The 20,657-nt window shown below is 38.3% G+C and overlaps 1 protein-coding gene across 19 annotated transcripts in view; it reads right to left on the bottom strand.

The window, feature by feature from the left end:
* Positions 1-396: 396 nt before the first annotated feature.
* The window catches only part of LOC109687273 (cytidine monophosphate-N-acetylneuraminic acid hydroxylase), a 300,528-nt gene continuing 280,267 nt past the window's right edge, over positions 397-20,657 (bottom strand). For 17 of the 19 annotated variants that reach the window (XM_074082744.1, XM_074082757.1, XM_074082751.1 and 14 more), the window contains 5 exons: positions 18,620-18,794; positions 17,002-17,118; positions 13,486-13,601; positions 10,785-10,881; positions 397-743 (listed from right to left, as the gene is read on the bottom strand). In XM_074082744.1, coding sequence (XP_073938845.1) covers positions 10,806-10,881; positions 13,486-13,601; positions 17,002-17,118; positions 18,620-18,794 — 484 coding nt within the window. In that variant the 3' untranslated portion in view covers positions 397-743; positions 10,785-10,805. The other 2 variants (XM_074082750.1, XM_074082749.1) reach the window with 2 other exon arrangements.

Genomic DNA, 20,657 nt, shown 5'->3' with positions numbered 1-20,657 from the left:
AAAATCAGCCCCAAATATCAAGATTTACTTTCTGGGTTTCCTGCCTCTCCTGATCTTGGTAGCAGTGGAAGTGGAGTGAAATGGTCAGACCCTGGGTAAAATTTGAGGGTGGAAATGACAGGATTTGCAGACAAAGTGGATGTCAGAATATGTGTAAAAGGATGGTTTTGTGGGTTTTCATTTGAGTAACAGAAGTGAAGATATGAGATACTAGCCAAGGGAAAAGAGCAGGTGATGCAGGAAGAAGAGCAAGAAGGGAAGTGGGGATAGAAGGGACCAATGTTGGGTCAATGGACTAGAGGTGCTGGTGACACCAAGGAGTTGTTGGAGTCAGGGTATCGGAAGAAGAAAGCTGAATAAGTAGCTTAAAAGTAGATCTGGTGGCAAGAAAACAAGTTCATATTCAAAATAATTTTATTTGTTCCTCATATGCATTTTACCATATTCTTTTAATAAACATCACATTTATTATAGTAATAATTGAATAATTTCCTATGTAATAGAAATCACAAAGTATAAATCCTGAATTCCAGGCATTTCTGTTTTTCATAATGTGTGAGGTAAATCAAAATAATCAGTCTTTATTGGTGTTTATTTTAATAGATAATTGACATTGTAATTACCAGTATGACTCTAGATATTTAAGGAGACAAATTCTGCCATTGATTCTTGTATCTTCAGATGTGAAGAGGTAGGTTATATAATCAGAAGATCGATCATGATGTTCAAATTAGTGGTGTGAGCTGGAAACAATATATAAAACATAAACTTAGGTAACAATCACATTTCACTAGAAGTAAAATTGTACTCCTCAACAATCACATGAATATCACAGAAAAACTACAGACATCAGCAAAAACCGGGCAAATTAATTGCCTATTTTAACAATTGAAACAGTTTTTTAAGAGCTCAGAAGAGAGGTTCATTTTTTTTTAAAAGATACATGTCTTTATTTTGTTTTCTATAGATTTTAAAAGATTTTTGTTGGAAAAACATCCACTCTATAGTGTTTATATCTTTCTTCTTTTGGTCCTTCATTGAAATCTTTCTCTTCTTTCCTCCCTTTTCCTTCTAACCCACCATCTGCTCCCAGCTCCTTTCTTTTTTTCCTCATTATAGTTTGGAAGATTTTCTTACTGGATTCATATCTCCTTTTGTTGTGCTTCATTTTCCATACAGAGCTTGTTCCTGTTGGGTTCATTTGTTCTTTTTACAGAGAATTGTATGTGAAGTAATTTTTTGGAGAGGTGCTGTGGATAGGACCCAGGGACTCACACATGTTCTACCCCTGAGCCATATCCTCAGTCACATTTGAAAAAACTGAATCTGGCTATGTAGTGATTCCAAATGGAAAATATGTGAACATCTCAGAAATGCAATGTGCTGATCACATGAAGCAGTTTCTTTGGTATAAATGTCTCGTATTCAAGATATAACATCAGTAAATTCTTGAATTTTTCATGATTGGCATCTCTGTGAAAGATATTATTGGTGAGCAACAACAATGTTCTCATTTTTAATACCTTTTCACTTTCTCCTTGCACTGGAGCCCACCTTAATTCTTATTCTTTAGCTCAGGCTATGTACTTGCTTTGACGTAAGGAAGAATCTAAAACTGAAATGCGAGCTGGAATATGACTCTTTCCAACTTCTTGCAATTTACCCACTGCCTGTGGGTCACATGACTCTCATATTTAGTTCATCAGGTTGATATGGTTAACAATCTATTATTCACTTAACACTCTCCTAGACATGCTTTGCACCTATCACAAAACCCTGTGAGGTAAGAGCAAGTATAATCATTTCACAAATGAAACCCGGGACACAAAGAGATGCAGCAATTTATCCAAGGTCTATGAAACATGACAGAGTCAGATTTTTTTTTTGATGGTACTGGGGTTTGAACTCAAGGTCTTGTGCTTGCTATGCAGGCACTCTACCACTTGAACCACATCACCAGCCCCAGAATTTTAACTCAAGTAGTTGGATTCTAAGTGTGAGGTGTTAACCACCACACTTTCTTGCCTCCTTGATAAGGTAACTTCCAAATGTGTGCATGGACTCATTCTCCAGCTCCCATTCATGCCCTTTCCTGGATTTCTTCTCTTCTCTCCCATGTTAGGAGGATACACCATTGCTCAGTTTCACTTAGAAACTATCTTTTCTCTTCTTTTATCTTCTATCTTTTCTATCTTTTATCTTCATCCACCCTTTCTGTCTGTAATATTCTTCCTACCATCCCTCCCCTCTTTTTCAGTTCATTAAACACATTATTCATTGTTGTCATTGTGTTTGGGGGGTCAGGTCTAGAGTTAAAACCCAGGACCTTGTACATTTAAGGCAAGTATCCCACCACTGAGCTACTTCTCCATCCTTGGTTTTATGAAATAGAGTCTTACTATGCAGTTCAATAGGGCCTTGAACTTGCTATGTAGCACAGGCTACACTGGAACTCACAATTCTCCTGCATCTGTCTCTTGATTTCTGGAATAACAGGTGTGAGCCACTACACCCAGCACTTCACTCAGTCTTTAAACCACCTTCCCAATCCCCCAACCCTTGGCCCTGAAATACTACCTCTCTATGTGCTCCTCCTGATCATCTCAAATTATCAGACACACTCTCTTTCTGCTCAATGTCCCCAGCATTTAGTTTGAATAGTATAGTGCATATGAGAATCTGATTTGTAACATAGTAGTAAGTGAATTTCCTTAGCATCCCTTCTAGCTTATAATTTAACTCAGAGAGAAGATCTAGTCCAATGCCCTGTGCTAGACTACGCTATGAAACAAAGAACTGGGAATTCCAAGATGGCAGCTAGAGGGAGGAAGCAGAAAGCGTGCCTCCTAAAGTAAAATCTTGGAGAGATGCTGGAGACACACCTTACAGGAAAAACCACTGAGAAGAGGCAAAACTTTGACTCCTCCACACCTCCAGCCTGCGCAGAGCATCTCCACTTCACGTTAAATGGAGAAACCAGGAGGGATCCCAAGCCACCGCCAGATGCCAGTGATCAGACGGCTTGGGAAGATGCAGACTACAAGGTGAGCTAAGCGGTATGTGGTACTCCCACAGACAACCCTGGGCCAGATCAGCATAGCCTCCTGGACAGACCGACCACCACCCAGGGAAAAAAAAAAGAGAGAAACTGAATAATAAGCAATAACAACATAAAAGACACATAGCAAAGAGGGTGGGGCACCCTGAGTGCCGAAGAGGTGGGGAGGGGGAATCCCTCACAACAAGCTGGCTGGAGAAGGCAGGAGCAGCAGCACACAACCAGCAACCAGGAGCAGGAAAGCCTGTAAAAGTGGCGGTGGGAGGAAAACTCCACAGGAGAGGGGAGAAGGCCCACTTCCCACGTGAACTGTAAATAAACACGCCGGCCTAAGAAAGCAGGTGCAGTGTCACCTCCCCAGTGTGCTTGGAAAGGGGAAAGCTTGTAGCAGTGGCATCACACCAGGAGAACTCTGAGTAAACAAAGCCTGCAGGGCCAGGTGAGTGTTCAGCTCACCCCAGAGATCTGTATAAATAAAGCCTCCAGATACAGCAGGCTGACAGCAGCGGGCAGGTGAGCTGCAGCCTCAGATAGCCATTCACAGACCTGTCCCCAGACTTCTTTTTTCCTCTCCCTACCTTTGATGAGACAACAACCAAACTACACCTGCATGCTGAAAAACTTACTGAAACTGTATTGCACTTGAAAATTGGGACACTTTGTGGGGTGTTTTTTTGTTTTGTTTTGTGTGGTTTTGTTTTATTTTGTTTTTTCTAGTATCTTTCCCCTTTGATGAGACAACCACAGAACTACTTCTGAGACACCATCTCCAGGATTGGAGGCTGAGGGACAAACACCAAAATTATTAAGACTGAAACTTTATTGCATTTGAACTTGGAGTTTTTTTTATATTTATTTATTTTTAATTATTTTAATTAATTATTTATTTTTATTTATTTGTTCATTTTTAATCCTCTCTCTGTCTCTCTAATGCCTGTTCAGCTTACAGTTGATTAATACACTATCTCTCCCTATTTATATCTTTGAAACTTTTTTTGTTTGCTTCTTTGTTTTGTTTTTTTCTACTTGTTTGTTTTTCCCTTTTCCTTTAACTTCTTTGCTTTCCATCTCCTCTCACCCTTCCATTCTAAATATCACTAGTGCTATTATTACAAGCTAGAAAATACTTAATTGCACACAGTACAGGGACAGTAACAACACCAAAGACAATGACAGGAAGACAGAAAAAACAGGGAAAGTTTCCCCACAGCAAAAACTTAGTACATGAACCAGAGGGAAATGAGGAAAACAGATACTCAGATCCACACTCCAACAAAATGAAGATAAACAATGCCAAAGAACCCAAAGAAGCCCACAAGAATAAACTAAAAGAAGAAATCCTACAGGTACTCAATGAGAATTTTATAGAGATGATACTAGATATGGTCAACCAAAATGTACAGGAGACACTCAAGAAATTCCAAGACAACAAAAATAGAGAATTTAAAAAAGCAAAAGAAGAAATAAAGGAAACCATAGAAAAACTGTATATACACCAAAGTGAAACAAACAACATGATTAATAAAGAGATAAATGACCTCAGGACAAAAATTGAGAACATTAAAGAGGAAACGACCCAGGATGGGGAAAACCTCAGAAAAAAGAATGAAACGGAATTGCAAAACAAAACGGAAGGCCAATTCAGCAGAATAGAACAAACAGAAGACAGAATCTGAGAACTTGATGATGAAATGGTAATTAAAGGAAAAACCAAAGAACTATTAATTAAACAACTCAAGACCTGTGAAAAGAAAATGCAAGAACTCACCATCTCCATCAAAAGACCAAACTTGAGAATCATGGGCATTGAAGAAAGAGAAGAGGAGCAAGCAAAGGGAATACGTAATATATTCAACAAAATAATAACAGAAAATTTCCCAAATCTAGAGAAATCTATTCCCATACAGATACAAGAGGCCTCAAGAACACCAAACAGACCAGATCAAAATAGAAATCCCCCATGGCATATCATCATTAAAACAACAAGTTCAGAAACTAGGGAAAGAATATTGAAGTATATAAGAGAGAAAAAACAAATAACATACAAAGGTAAACCCATCAAAATCACAGCAGACTTCTCAACAGAAACATTAAAAGCAAGAAGAGCGTGGGGTGAGATCTTCCGGGCACTGAATGAAAATAACTTCAACCCCAGGATACTCTACCCAGCAAAACTATCATTCAAAATAGATGGAGCAAAAAAAGTCTTCCATGATAAGCAGAAACTAAAACAATATGTGACCACAAAGCCACCACTACAAAAGATTCTTCAAGGGATTCTGCACACAGAAAGTGAAACCCAACATAACCATGAAAGGACAGGCAGCACCAAACTACAGGAAAAGAAAAAGCAAGAAAGTAGAGAGTAACCTCAACTTAGGTACACACAATCAAACTTTCAAACAACAAAGACAACTAAATGACAGGAATCACCACATACCTATCAGTACTAACATTTAATGTTAATGGAATTAATTCTCCCATCAAAAGGCACTGTTTGATGAAATGCATTAAAAAGGAAGATCCAACAATTTGTTGCTTACAAGAGACCCATCTCACTGACATAGGTTTAGGATGAAAGGCTGGAAGAAGATTTACCAAGCAATGGCCCCCGAAAACAGGCAAAGTAGACTTCAAACCTACATTGATCAAACGAGATAAAGAAGGACATTCCATACTAATAAAAGGGGAAATAGACCAAAAGGAAATGACAATTATCAACCTATATGCACCCAATGTCAATGCATCCAATTTCATCAAACATACCCTGAAGGACCTAAAAGCATTTATTAACTCCAACACAGTGTTTGTGGAAGACTTTAACACCACATTATCATCAATAGATAGGTCATCCAAACAAAAAATCAATAAAGAAATCCAAGATCTAAAATATGCAATAGATCAAATGGACCTAGTTGATGTCTACAGAACATTTCATCCAACTTCTACACAATATACATTCTTCTCAGCTGCCCATGGAACCTTCTCCAAAATAGATCATATCCTAGGGCACAAAGCAAGTCTCAGCAAATATAAGAAAATACAAATTATACCATGCATACTATCTGATCACAATGCAGTAAAAATAGAACTCAACAACAAAGGTAAAGACAAAAAACATGCAAACAGCTGGAAACTAAATAACTCATTACTTAATGAAGAGTGGATCATCGATGCAATAAAAGAGGAAATTAAAAAGTTCCTGGAAGTCAATGAAAATGAAAACACAACCTACTGGAACCTATGGGACACGGCTAAGGCAGTCCTGAGAGGAAAGTTTATAGCCATGAGTGCACATATTAAAAAGACTGAAAGATCCCAAATCAATGACCTAATGATACATCTCAAGCTCCTAGAAAAACAAGAACAAGCAAATCCCAAAACAAATAGAAGAAGAGAAATAATAAAAATAAAAGCTGAAATCAACGAAATAGAAACCAAAACAACCATACAAAGAATTAATGAAACGAAAAGTTGGTTCTTTGAAAAAATAAACAAGATCGATAGACCCCCGGCAAACCTGACTAAAATGAGGAGAGAAAAAACCCAAATTAGTAGAATCAGGAATGCAAAAGGGGAGATAACAACAAACACCATGGAAGTCCAGGAAATCATCAGAGACTACTTCGAGAACCTATATTCAAATAAATTTGAAAATCTTAAAGAAATGGACAGATTTCTAGATACATATGATCATTCAAAACTGAACCAAGAGGAAATTAATCACCTGAATACATCTATACTGCAAAATGCAATTGAAGCAGCAATCAAGAGTCTCCCCAAAAAGAAAAGTCCAGGACCTGATGGATTCTCTGCTGAATTCTATCAGACCTTTAAAGAAGAACTGATACCAACCCTCCTTAAACTGTTCCACAAAATAGAAAGGGAAGGAAAACTGCCTAACACATTTTATGAAGCCAGTATTACACTTATCCCAAAACCAGGCAAAGACACCTCCAAAAAGGAGAACTATAGGCCAATCTCCTTAATGAACATTGATGCAAAAATCCTCAACAAAATAATGGCAAACCGAATTCAACAACACATCAAAAAGATTATTCACCACGACCAAGTAGGCTTCATCCCAGGGATGCAGGGGTGGTTCAACATACGAAAATCAATAAACGTAATAAACCACATTAACAGAAGCAAAGACAAAACCACTTGATCATCTCAATAATGCAGAAAAAGCATGTGATAAGATCCAACACCATTTCATGATAAAAGCTCTAAGAAAACTAGGAATAGAAGGAAAGTACCTCAACATTATAAAAGCTATATATGACAAACCTACAGCCAGCATTATACTTAATGGAGAAAAACTGAAATCATTCCCTCTAAAATCAGGAACTAGACAAGGATGCCCACTATCTCCACTCCTATTCAACATAGTACTGGAATTCCTAGCCAGAGCAATTAGGCAAGATGAAGGAATAAAAAGAATACAAATAGATAAAGAAATGGTCAAAATATCCCTATTTGCAGATGACATGATCCTATACCTTAAAGACCCAAAAAACTCTACTCAAAAGCTCCTAGACACAATCAATAGCTATAGCAAAGTAACAGGATATAAAATCAACATAGAAAAATCATTAGCATTTCTATACACTAATAATGAACAAACTGAAAAAGAATATATGAAAACAATTCCATTTACAATAGCCTCAAAAAAATCAAATACCTAGGTGTAAACCAAACAAAGGATGTGAATGACCTCTACAAGGAAAACTATAAACTTCTGAAGAAAGAGATTAAGGAAAACTATAGAAAGTGGAGAGATCTCCCATGCTCATGGATTGGTAGAATCAACATAGTAAAAATGTCTATACTCCCTAAAGTAATCTACATGTTTAATGCAATTCCCATCAAAATTCCAATGACATTCATTAAAGAGATCGAAAAATCTACTGTGAAATTTATATGGAAACACAAGAGGCCACGAATAGCCAAGGCAATACTCAGTCAAAAGAACAATGCTGGAGGTATCACAATACCTGACTTCAAACTATATTACAAAGCAATAACAATAAAAACAGCATGGTACTGGCACAAAAACAGACATGAAGACCAGTGGAACAGAATAGAGGACCCAGATATGAAGCCACACAACTATAACCAACTTGTCTTTGACAAAGGAGCTAAAAATATATGATGGAAAAATAGCAGCCTCTTCAACAAAAACTGCTGGGAAAATTGGTTAGCAGTGTGCCAAAAACAAACTAGATCCATGTTTATCACCCTATACCAATATTAACTCAAAATGGATCAAGGATCTTAATATCAGGCCACAAACTCTAAAGTTGATACAGGAAAGAGTAGGAAATACTCTGGAGTTAGTAGGTATAGGTAAGAACTTGCTCAACAGAAACCCAGCAGCACAGCAACTAAGAGATAGCATAGATAAATGGGACCTCATAAAACTAAAAAGCTTCTGTTCATCAAAAGAAATGGTCTCTAAACTGAAAGGAACACCCACAGAGTGGGAGAAAATATTTGCCAGCTACACATCAGACAAAGGACTGATAACCAGAATATACAGGGAACTTAAAAAACTAAATTCTCCCAAAACTAATGAACCAATAAAGAAATGGGCAAGTGAACTAAACAGAACTTTCTCAAAAGAAGAAATTCTAATGGCCAAAAAACACATGAAAAAATGCTCACCATCTCTAGCAATAAAGGAAATGCAAATTAAAACCACACTAAGATTCCACCTCACCCCTGTTAGAAGAGCCACAATTGGCAACACCACGAACAACAAGTGTTGGCGAGGATGCAGGGAAAAAGGAACCCTCTTACACTGCTGGTGGGAATGTAAACTAGTACAACCACTCCGGAAAAAAATTTGGAGGCTACTTAAAAAGCTAGACATTGACCTACCATTTGATCCAGCAATACCACTCTTGGGGATATACCCAAAAGACTGTGACACAGGTTACTCCAGAGGCACCTGCACACCCATGTTTAATGCGGCACTATTCACAATAGCCAAGTTATGGAAACAGCCAAGATGCCCCACCACTGACGAATGGATTAAGAAAATGTGGTACCTATACACAATGGAATTTTATGCAGCCATGAAGAAGAACAAAATGTTATCATTTGCTGGTAAATGGATGGAATTGGAGAACATCATTCTGAGTGAGGTTAGCCTGGCCCAAAAGACCAAAAATCATATGTTCTCCCTCATATGCAGACATTAGATCAAGGGCAAACGCAACAAAGGAATTGGACTTTGAGCACATGATAAAAGCGAGAGCACACAAGGGAGATGTAAGGATAGGTAAGACACCTAAAAAATTAGCTAGCATTTGTTGCCCTTAACATAAGAAACTAAAGCAGATACCTTAATTACAACTGAGGCCATAGGAAAAGGGGACCAGGAACTAGAGAAAATTTTAGATCAAAAAGAATTAACCGAAAAGGTAACACACAGCACAGGAAATCAATGTGAGCCAACTCCCTGTATAGCTATCCTTATCTCAACTAGCAAAAACCCTTGTTCCTTCCTCTTATTGTTTATACTCTCTCTTCAACAAAATTAGAGATAAGGACAAAATAGTTTCTGCCAGGTATCGAGGGGGTGGGGGGGGGGAGAGTGAGGGGGCTGGGTGGGTGATAAGGGAAGGGGTGGGGGAGGGGGAGAAATGACCCAAACATTGTATGCACATATGAATTAAAAAAAAAAAAAAAGAAACAAAGAACTTAGAAACTGAATGGAATGCAAAAGATATTCTAATTTGACCCTTAAAGACACTGGGACAAAGTCACCAGTACTGACACTGGGAGACAGAAATTCATTTGTTCTTTTCTTCCTTGAGTGTATATTATCAACAAAATTATATGTGTGCTAGGCATTGTGCTATCCACTAGGGCTATTCTGGCAATAGCCTCTGCTTTTAAGAAATGCAGCATTGCCAGGCATGGTAGGTAAACCTCTAATCTCAGCACATAGGAGAGTGAGGCAAGAGAATTGTGAGGCTAGCCTGGAGTACATGTGAGTTCAAAGCCATCATGGGCCACATAGTGAGGAAGGAAGGAAGGAAGGAAGGAGAAAGAAAACAGAAAAGAGAAAAAAGAAAACATAAGAGAAATGGTATCTACTGGGAGAGACACTATCATATTATAATAAAATGTGAAAAAATAAGATTTTGTGGAATAAATGAATATAAAGACAAAAATACAAGTCATGGAATTGTTTAATCTTTGTAGTAATAGTGTATGATCCTTTCAATCACATGCATGTGGAAATAGGCTTTATAATTCAGCAAATAAAACCATATTTCAAATCATAAAAAGTGGTGCCAAATCTGGTTAGCGCCAGAGAAGCTGATCTTCTTCAGCCCAGAAACAAGAAAGAGCTCTGCTGGAAATGGGAGGGGATGTTTGTGCCTTACTCAGCTTTTAGTTTTTCTCACTCCCACTTCTGTTGCTGCTTTTCTCATGCTTCAAGATTTAGTTCTGAACCCTCACTGACATCTTGGAAAAGTTTCTGCTTTGTTTATTAGTAGTATGTTTACCACAACCAGACCAAAGGATCTATGGACTTTGGACTAGAGTCACTCACTATTTGCCTTATATACTTATTTTTAAATTCCAGTGTTATTCTTGTAATGTTCCCTCTTTCTCACTCTCCTGACAGTCAGGTTTTCTGCAATTTATGGGTCAAAGAGTGTGTCATAGGACGTGTGGCTGGTGTTTGCTAGTCCTACAGGAAACTTACCTGAGAAATATTGGGTCCACTTTAACTACAGTGTGCCAGGAATGACTTCCAGTTGGGTGGTGTTAGGGGGAGTTTTATTTGAAAGTGATTCCAAAAGCTGCAAGAGAGATAAAGTAAACAAATATACTTTGGAAACTTCTATGCCTTTTCCTTTGCCAAGATCTTTTGGTACCTGGTGCTCAGCTCTTGCAAACAGACTGTTGCTGTACTGTGTCAGCTGTTCATGTAGCTTAGAATTTCCAGGATGTTGGATTAGTCCACTAAAACATAATGACTATGTCTTATTTTTTTTTTTATGATGAACCTTGTTTTGAGAAACTCTCATTGGTGAAAATGTAGATTTATATTGCCAAACACAAAGACATCAGGACATGACATTAAATGAAGGAAGGTATAGTGAAAATGTACTCCCAGCATTATTTGTAGAAAGGTGAACTGTCTTTCGAAGAATCACTTGGCAAAGTGTGCAAAAGGCCTAAACTTTATATGCACTGGGACCAGCAACATCACTCCTAGGAACTCACCCTAAGGACATCACTAAGAAAGTGTGCAACTGACATGTTGACCTGCCCAATCATTGATCTCCAAAACTGAAAAGTTAGAAACAACTTAAAAGTCAACCAAAGATTGATTAAATCAATCTTTGATTTAAAATTACTATGATAAACACACAGTTACAATAGCATGCTCAATATTGTCCTATTTTTATTAAAAAAACTGCAAATTTGCTTGTAAATAGAAAAAGACAGATTAACTATATATCAAAATATAAATTACTCTGTCTGGGTGATGGGATTATTTGTGGTTTTCATTTTTTATTTAAATTTTTTTCAAATTTTCTACAGTGGATATGCATTATTTGTATGAGACGAATGTTTAGAGCAATAAAGATAAACCAAATTGTGCCTAGTCCCAAGATTCATTACCACATCATCTTCTGCTTATGACCTTTGTTATCAAGACACAATATAACAAGGTAATTCCAACACTGATTTCCTAAAAGTTTCAAAGATTAACTATTTTCATAAAGAAATCTCCAGAATCTCTCAGCAATTACTGTGTTGTTGTTCTTCTTCTTTTCTTTTTTTTTCCAAAAAAGAAGTCAGGTATATACACTGTTGAAAAATAAATAAAACTTGGGGCCTGGTGCAATGGCTTAGGCCTGTAATCCTAGGGATTTGGGAGGTGGAGATCAGGAGGATCACAGTTCCAGGCTAGCCTGGGCGAAAAGTTAGCAAGATCCCATCTCAATCAATAGCTGGGTGTGGTAGCATGTACCTGTCATCCCAGCTATGAGAGAAGCATACTATGAGTATCTCAGTCCAGGCCATGCCAGGTAAAAACTCAAGACCCTATCCCAAAAATAACTAAAGCAAAAAGGGTTGGGGGACTGGCTCAAGTGCCTAGCTAATGCAAGACTCTGAGCTCAACCCCCAGTACTACCAAAAAATAAATTTAAAAACTAATTTAAATTTTTCAAAAATTTGAATTGTTTTTCAGCTGTTAAAAGGTTTTAGGTTGACATGCATGACCCAACACTGAGAGAGAGTGAAGACAGATTGATGAATACAAAACCCCTTTGGAATTATACTTGGAATGTTTGATATCAAATTACAGATTGTCTGTACTGTCATTGCATTGAAAAACAACAGCAATATGGTACATTTAATTGAAAACAAATATATTTTGAGAAATGTTAATGTGCCCAGAAATAGACCAGGAGGGGACACACCGCCTTTTTATCAGGGGTTGCCCTGAGAATGGGTGGAGGGAAGGGCAGGAAACAGAAGAGATTTCCTGGGTGAGGATACTTACTTTGTATTTTATATACTTCCACATTCTTTAAATTTTTAAAATATAATTTTAAAACATTCAAAAGGAAATAAGTAAAAAGGAAATTGCAATAAATGCCTGTCATTGCAAGCTTAGAATAGAAACTAGACAGTGGATTTTGATTAGATATTTTAAATGACTGGAATTTTAAAATTAAATTCCCACAATTTTCAGAGGATCAGAGACAATGATTAGAAAATAGTCTGTCCTTGGTGATTTTTATAAATAAAAAAATGGAAAATTGTCCTTTGGGGCATTTCAATTCAAATATTCCAAATATGATCTTAAAAACTTAGCACTGTTGAACCAAATGCAAGCAAGCAGAAATTTAATGGACCATTCCTGTAAACTGACCTGTCCACCAAATTCATGCTCAGGGTTGAATGCAGGTAAAATGTGACAAGGGAGATCACAACAATTCAGTGACCTCATCTTTGCCACATAATTATCCCCTCCTCATTCTTCTTTGGCAAATGCATCTTTTCCTTGTTAATAATGTCTTTTTCTTTCCTATACCAAAAACTACTTCCAGAAGGGATCAGGAACACATTCACATGATGTATAAAGCCAGGAAATATATTATCCTTTCTTAACAAGATTTGTTTGTTAAAAACTTAACAAACCAGGGCTGGCGAAGTGGCTCAAGTGAGAAAGTGCCTGCTTAGCAAGTGTGAGGCCCTGAGTTCAAGCCCCGGTATCACCAAATATATATAACAAACTAATATACCTAACAAGCTAATGAAGCTCTAGTGGAGAACTCTCATGTATCTTTCCGAAGTTGGGGGCATAGATAGTCATTGATTCAGCTTGTATATACACATAGCATCCTCTACAGTGGCCCAGGGGTGACAGGTGTTTCCAGACTTACAGGTGATGGTATATGTCAGGATCCCGCTGCAGACGGGTCTGGAATCCTATGTACAAGTCATCCCAGAGTAGACCATTCTTCACAACATGTCTGATGACATCGACCCTGCTATGGATCTGAAAGGCATTGAACTACTCACAGGGGTGGCTCAGACAGTACAAGGGATGGAGTTCTCATGCCCTTGGGGGAAGGAAGTAGTTACCAGTGGTGGCAAGGGCACTGGGCATGAATGAGAGAAATCTGGAGCAGACACTGCAGTTCTGAGGAGAAAAGGAAGGGTGGCTAAGTGCAACAGAAATCAAAGAAAAGAAAACAAGACATAGATCTACCCTGGTGAGCAGAGAGACTGAATGCTAACCTGGGGTCAGATCACTGGATTCAAATCCAAGTTTTGCTAGTGATCTTGGTAACCATTCTGTACTCAATTTCCTCACCCATAAAATGAAGATTATAATGGGACATTCCTTACAGGAGTCTGGTTAGGGTTAGATGAGTCAATGTATATAAAATACTTAACAAGGCCTCGAATGTAGTAAGTGCCATTTGTCATTCCAAAAATATACTCTGGCCTGAAAGTTTATGGCAGCCTGCCATAGAGAAAAACTACCTTATATCTGGTGGTCTAGGTTTTTAAAGCATCCCCACTGTACACAATGGAGCTGTTAGCTAGTCAAAGGAGGGCAGGACTAGAGACAAGCAGAGATGGGCTGAGTCTCAGCCCTGCACTGACTGATGATGTGATCTTATGTTCACTAAGCCATGGTTTCTCTATCGTGGAACTATTGATGGGAAGAGAGAGAATGAATTTATAGAAAAGCATGAAGGCATGGTATTCTAAGATTGGACATGGCTTTAACACTCTTGTTAGTACCCATGTTAAAGTTTACAGAATCTTTCTCAATATCTTCATCACATCTCTTTTTTCCTGGTAAATACCACGCTAATGCCAGTAAAAACAAACTCTCATAAATGACAGGCTATTTATTCAAAGAAAGATTAGAGGACTGGCATTTGGGATTTATTTCCCTTTCTTATACAGCTCCTAAAAGACAATTCTGTCCATTGTGAACTGAGGTCAGAGGTCAGAGTATCCTGTGCTTTGCCCATAGAGATTTAAAAACCTAATTCCTCAGTTTGGTCAGAGTAAGGTCTGCCTGACTAGGATGTGGTATTGGGACTTTATTCTTCCTGGTGGAGGGGAATGAACTTTCTTGACTTGTAATCTGGAGTTAAGTACACAGGAGAGAGAGGACAGATCTGAGAAATGTTTTAGGTATAAACTAGGACAGTCTTGGTGATCGGTTAGATTTGAGGATGAGGAAAAGATTGCTTCCTTGTTTCTAACTTGGCTGACTGGGGTGATGGTATTGCCATCAATCAGAAAGAAAAGGTCACAGATCAGTTTGAGAGAATGAGGATGAGGGGGTTGCATTTAGAACATGTTGAAAATGAGGTGCCAAGGGTTTAGAAATGTGGGTGGTGATATCCAGCAAGCAGTTGACTATTCAGAATCCAACACCTGACCATATTGGAGGGAGTCAGGAAGAAATTTGGGCTAGATGTTTGCTTTTTGGAGTCATTTGTAGAGAAGAGATGGTTGCAGGTAAGTTCACCTAAGAAGAGACTGGAGAAAAATAGTGATTTAAGCACAGAATTTCAGAAGGAAAGAAGAGATTGAGGTGGTATTTGCAGAAAATGGACTGAAAAAATGCAAAGGAGGCAGGAAAAAATAAGGGAAGTCAGAAAGTGAGTTGTTGACAGGCGATTTCGACTAGTTAAGCAAATCTAGAAAGGAGACCATTAATGCAAAAAGCAGACGGGAATCAATATGAGGAGGTTCCAGTTAACAGATGAACAGCTTTTCCAAGTACAGACATGACCTCCTTAAGCAAACCTCCCACTAAAGTTCCAGGAGACACCCGCCCCACAAGCCACATTACAGACCACCACATGCATGGTGGGCATGATAACTACCCCATGGTGTAGTTAAACCTGCAACAGAGCTGTCACTTGCTTTATCCAGCAGCTGTATTATGAAAAGGTATGAAACAGTGACACTGTCCTTCAAAATAAATATTGTAAAGACCTTGTTGTTTGAAAAACTTCAAAGGTGAATCTTCTCTAAGGCTAACAGATTCTTGATCTTCAGGTTTTGTAAATTCAGATTTAAGCAGCTGTATAGTGACATGGCTAATGACATAGACTTTGGAGCTAGACTGTTGGAATTCAAAGATATGAACCACCATTTGCTTGCTGGGTGATCTTGGGCAAGAGATTTTACTCATCAATGTTACATCATAAAACGGGGAAGACAGCAATATCTGCTCATGGTGTTATTGGATTAAATGACTTAATAGTCAATAAATGTTTATAACTGTGCTTGTTCTGTGTAAGTATTTGTTAAAAAGAAGCACAAATGAAAAGATTTATTTTTCTTAAAATGGACATAAACCTAGCCCGGTGCAGTGGCATACACCTGTTGTTGCAGGTACTCAGGAGGATGAAGTAGAAGGATCTCTTGAGCCCAGGAGTTCAAAGCCAGCTTAGGCAACATAGTGAAATCCTGGTTAAAAAAAAAAAAAGTATAAATCTGCTCACCACACAGGATTTTCTTGTATGTAAAAATCCAATTTTCTAAGATCAATAAATTATGCAGTAGTTTTGCTAAATTTTTAACATAGTGGATGCTTTACTAAACAAAAATATAAGACAATTTATTGAAATATAATTTAAGAACACTTCCATTATATGAAGGTATATTTAAACTTCTACAATTTGGGTCTCACACGTTTAATTGCACTAAACTTAACGGCAAACTGTATGTCCTAGAAGCTTAGCTAATGATTCTATACTCAGGTAAAATTTAAAATTTCAATGCATGTTCACATCAAACAATCAGGCAGTGTGGGAATAAGCCCTGTGGAGGGAAAAGAAAACAAGGCTTGGACAGGTTAACTAACTTGTTCAAAGCCTCATTCAATGGTTATGATCAGCAGGGATGGGGCTCTAGTCCCAAACTTGACCCTGTCTTTAAAGCCAAGGCTCTTTCATTGACATCAGTCTGCCACCATGGGAGCCTTGTAGGTTTATGTTGATTTAACTCTCTTACCAATATGTTCAATGTGTTCGCTTGGGGAGGGAGACACCATTGGACAGAAGAAAAAGAAGGCAAAGTTTCATGCTGGTAGATCTAACAAAAACTGAGGCTGAGTGGGGTGTGGAAGAAAGTAGATAGGGAAACCAACCTTTACAAATGACTCAAAATGAAGCAACCATGGATTTTGGTTATTATTGGTTGGTTACTTGTGACAAGTGTACCATAGTAAAGTAAGATATAAACAACACTCTTATTATCCTCGCAACTTTTTTGTAAAAATAAAGTTATTCTAAATTAAAAATTAGGAAGGAAAGGGGAATAGAAGAGGGGAGGGAGGGAGAGAAGGAGGAAAGGAAGGAAGGGAGGGAGGAAGGAAGGGAGAAAGGGAGGGAGGGATTTCCACTGAGACTGCTGCTTACTTCCTCATAGGGATGTTCCCGGCTTGGTCTTTCTTTTGGGAAGGATAAATCTAGAAAGTCAACCAAATAGTTGTATCCTCCAGGAAAAGGGTTGAAGTCCTCATCTGTTTCAATCATCTAGGAAAATGACATCATGGTAAATGGAAAGAAGAATGTTAATCAGGTGATAAAGATCTTTAAAAAAATTCTGAGAATATAAGACTCAAATGTCTTTAAAGTAGGCAATATTAATATTATGTCTCTCTCTCCTTCCCTCTCTCCCTCCACTCCATCTTTCTCCTCTCCTGAATTGCTAACATTAAAATCCCAGTCTTCTGTATTAGTAAAACTGCTTCCTATTACTATCTTTAATCAAATTTATAAAGAAGGATATAAGAACTATAAGTAATGAGACATCAAATACCACCAGAAGTTTTCAGGTAAGGGAATAAATAAAATTTGGAATCTTTCCTGCTGTCATATGGCAGCTAATGAAACTATAAATAGTTTCATTGAATCTATTTATAATTCCATTTTCATACTGATTAATATCATTTAGATCAAAATTTCCCAGGTCCTCAGATTTCGAAGGCAATTTCCTTAAAAAAAATGCCTGAGTGCTAAAATAGGTACCAACATTTTATTTTTCCAAGTGGGGACTTGGAAAACAACTACATCTACTATCCTTTTATGCCACTAAAGACTGCTTTAATGCCTCAAAAACAGAAAAGGCTTAATCTTAGAGTAATTCATCCCAAGAAAAAAGAGTTGATATCTTTGCACCAATATGCACACTTGCACTCTTACTTATTTTACTATTGACAAGCAAAAACCTTGTCACAGACTGGCAGTGAACCCAGGTAGGTTCTTGAGAATCACTGCTTTGGAGTGTGACAAATGTGGCCATGCATTGATGTTCAGGGTTGAAAGGTAAACATGGAAATGACTATTCCCCCTGAGGTTAACTAGTACTTGTCTCTAAGAGTGTGTGTGTTGTCCACTTCCTGATGCCATCCCTAGACTTGGCTTCCCTTGCAGCACCTTGGACACTGGTTACTCAGTGACACTGCAGTGCTTTTCACCCATTCCAGACCTCCTTGCATCCCCTGTCTGCTAATTCCTAATTTGCTCTTGGAACACCTCCAACTTTGGTGATCACGTTATAACCTGAGCTCTTAGCTTGTTGTTCTGTGCATATGGGCTAATTTATATTCTAGATTCATGTCTGCCTCTTGGTTTGTGCCATTCAGTCCCCACCATAGATAGAGCTATGAATTACCTGCATCTGTCTTACCTTGTTCCAAGTCACCCCCCCTCTGAGTGTATCCCACCTTCTAGCCTCACAGATTCATAGCTGTTCCTGCCATGCCAAATATCAACACTAAAACAAAGCACCCACCAACTCAAAACAAACAACACACACATGGTAATAGGAGACAACAGATGTTCCTAAAGGAAAACTGAGCTGGACTTCAGAACAGCTCCTAAATGTTCAAGGAGAGGTTGTTTATCACATGGTCAAATCTATTCTCTGCCAGGGAGTTGGTGGGGCTTAATAGAAACAAATTGGAAAACTAAAAGGATTTCATCTATTTCCAAAAAACAAGATAGCAGAGATAAATAATTTGTAACAGCATACCCTGACCACCAGGTTGTAATTCTTAAATCCAGCCCAAGTGAAATATTCTTTTATCCAGGATGAGTGAAGAAAGATTTCATCCCCTATAGCAGCATTCAAAGTGTTCAGATATGGTTCAAAGTCCCAGGAATCTTTGTAAATTTTAGTTCCTTCTGGAGGCTCTATGATGCCTTTGCTTAAAAAAACAAACATGAGAGAATGGCAAAAGATGTAAACAATAAATTAGCTTTTAAATACTAAAATTCAATCAGATTTGAGATGGAAATGAAGTGCCTCATGGGCCTCACCTTAGCCTAAACCAAAGCAGCTACCATCATTATTTAGTAGGATGGGTTTTTAGTCAGATTTCATTTGAATAATAAAGTTGACATCTAGGACCAAGCATGGTCACACACCTGTAGTCCCAGCTCTTCAGGAGACAGAGCTAGGAGAAGAGGTTTGAGGCCAGTCAAAGGAAAAGTTAGTGAGACCCTATCTCAAAACCAAGCTGGGGGTGGTGGTGCATGCCTGGGATCTCAGCTACTTGAGAGGTGAAGGTTGGAGGATTGTTGTCTGAGGCTAGCCCAGGCAAAAATGCAAGACTCTATCTGAGAAACAAACCATAAGCAAAAGGACTGGGGACATGGCTCAAGTGGTAAAGTGCCTGTCTAGCAAGCCCAATTCCCTGAGTTCAATTCTCTAAAAATATAATTAAAAAAAAGTTCATGTCTGGGAGGAAAAAGTTCAAAATCACTGATTTGGACCCTTTAGGGGAACAATTCTGGAAATGTTGGATACAACTTGGTTGCATTGACTTTGTGAGTATTCCCACACTCCTACCTCTCCATTCCAATTAGAAGATAAATTTCATAAAAGTAACAACCACAACTGAGTATATAACAGGTGCTCAATACGTATTTGTTACATGTACAGATCACTTTAGCTTATCTTTGAGATATACACAGAATTTTGTGTCTCTAATAATTTGGTGCTCTGACTATACTAATCAAACTACAACTGACAGAAAAATGGGCAATTTTATCTTTAAATCTACCCAGTCAGCAAAATGGACAAGGGAGTTCCTAAAGTGAAGTCCAATCCTGTGAAAATGGCTCATTGCATGGAACATGGAATCTTGAATTCTGGGAATGGAACAGAATGCGAGCTGGAAACAGGAAATAATAAGGATAGAAACAGGCGCCTGACCAGGAAAGATTTGGCAGGCAATGGTACATATCCCTCTTCCCCAAATTCTACTTTTAGCACATTATATGCCTTAAGCTACAGTTGCACTGGGTTCCATAATAAATCGTTTACCAAATCCTAAAGCTTATCACTTCTAAATATATCTCAAATCTTCCCCCTGCTCCTTGTCCCATCTCAGTCTAGAGCCTCACTAATCTCTTCTAATATAAAGCCACAGACTCCCAACTGGCCTCCCTGACTCCAGTGTTCTATCTGCAGTCTCTTCCCCAGTTCATTCCCTTATGACAAACGAAAAATTTTTCCAAAAACACAGTTCAGTAGCAATCCTTTGTTTTACAACTTTCTGTAGTTCCCCTCACTCCCAGGACAAGTTATTTGCACTGGGTTATGAGACCCTTCCAACCCTGTCCTCAGCATCACATTACTCTCATCCTTTTCCTCTGCCTTCACTTGTCTACCCTGGATTCTGGTGTGTGTGCATTCAAGAGGGCAAAGACTCTTGGTACACCTACCCAGTATACCAAAGGTGCTCAGTAAATCATTTCTGAATTAACAGAATACATTTATTCACTCATTCAAATAACTATATTCTCCAAGTCCCTGATTCTAGTAAGCCCATCCTTCTCTAATTAGCTTTTGCCTCTGATAGGAATCAATTTCTCTCTCTCTCTCTCTCTCTCTCTCTCTCTCTTTCTCTCATTACTTGTAGTCTCTTCCTCATCTCCAAGACCTGGCTAAATGCCAGACTCCAGACCAAGCTTCCTGTGACCACATTTCTTGGACTTTCTTGTTGCTTCTGCCCTCACAAGGAAGTCAATTACTTAGTTTCTGTGTGTCCCCTACACTGCATATT

This window comes from Castor canadensis, chromosome 8 (genome assembly GCF_047511655.1).
Source record: "Castor canadensis chromosome 8, mCasCan1.hap1v2, whole genome shotgun sequence".
Classification (NCBI taxonomy): domain Eukaryota; kingdom Metazoa; phylum Chordata; class Mammalia; order Rodentia; family Castoridae; genus Castor; species Castor canadensis.
The sequence above is the reverse complement of the archived record's forward strand: the minus strand, read 5'-3'. Positions and strand labels throughout refer to the sequence as shown.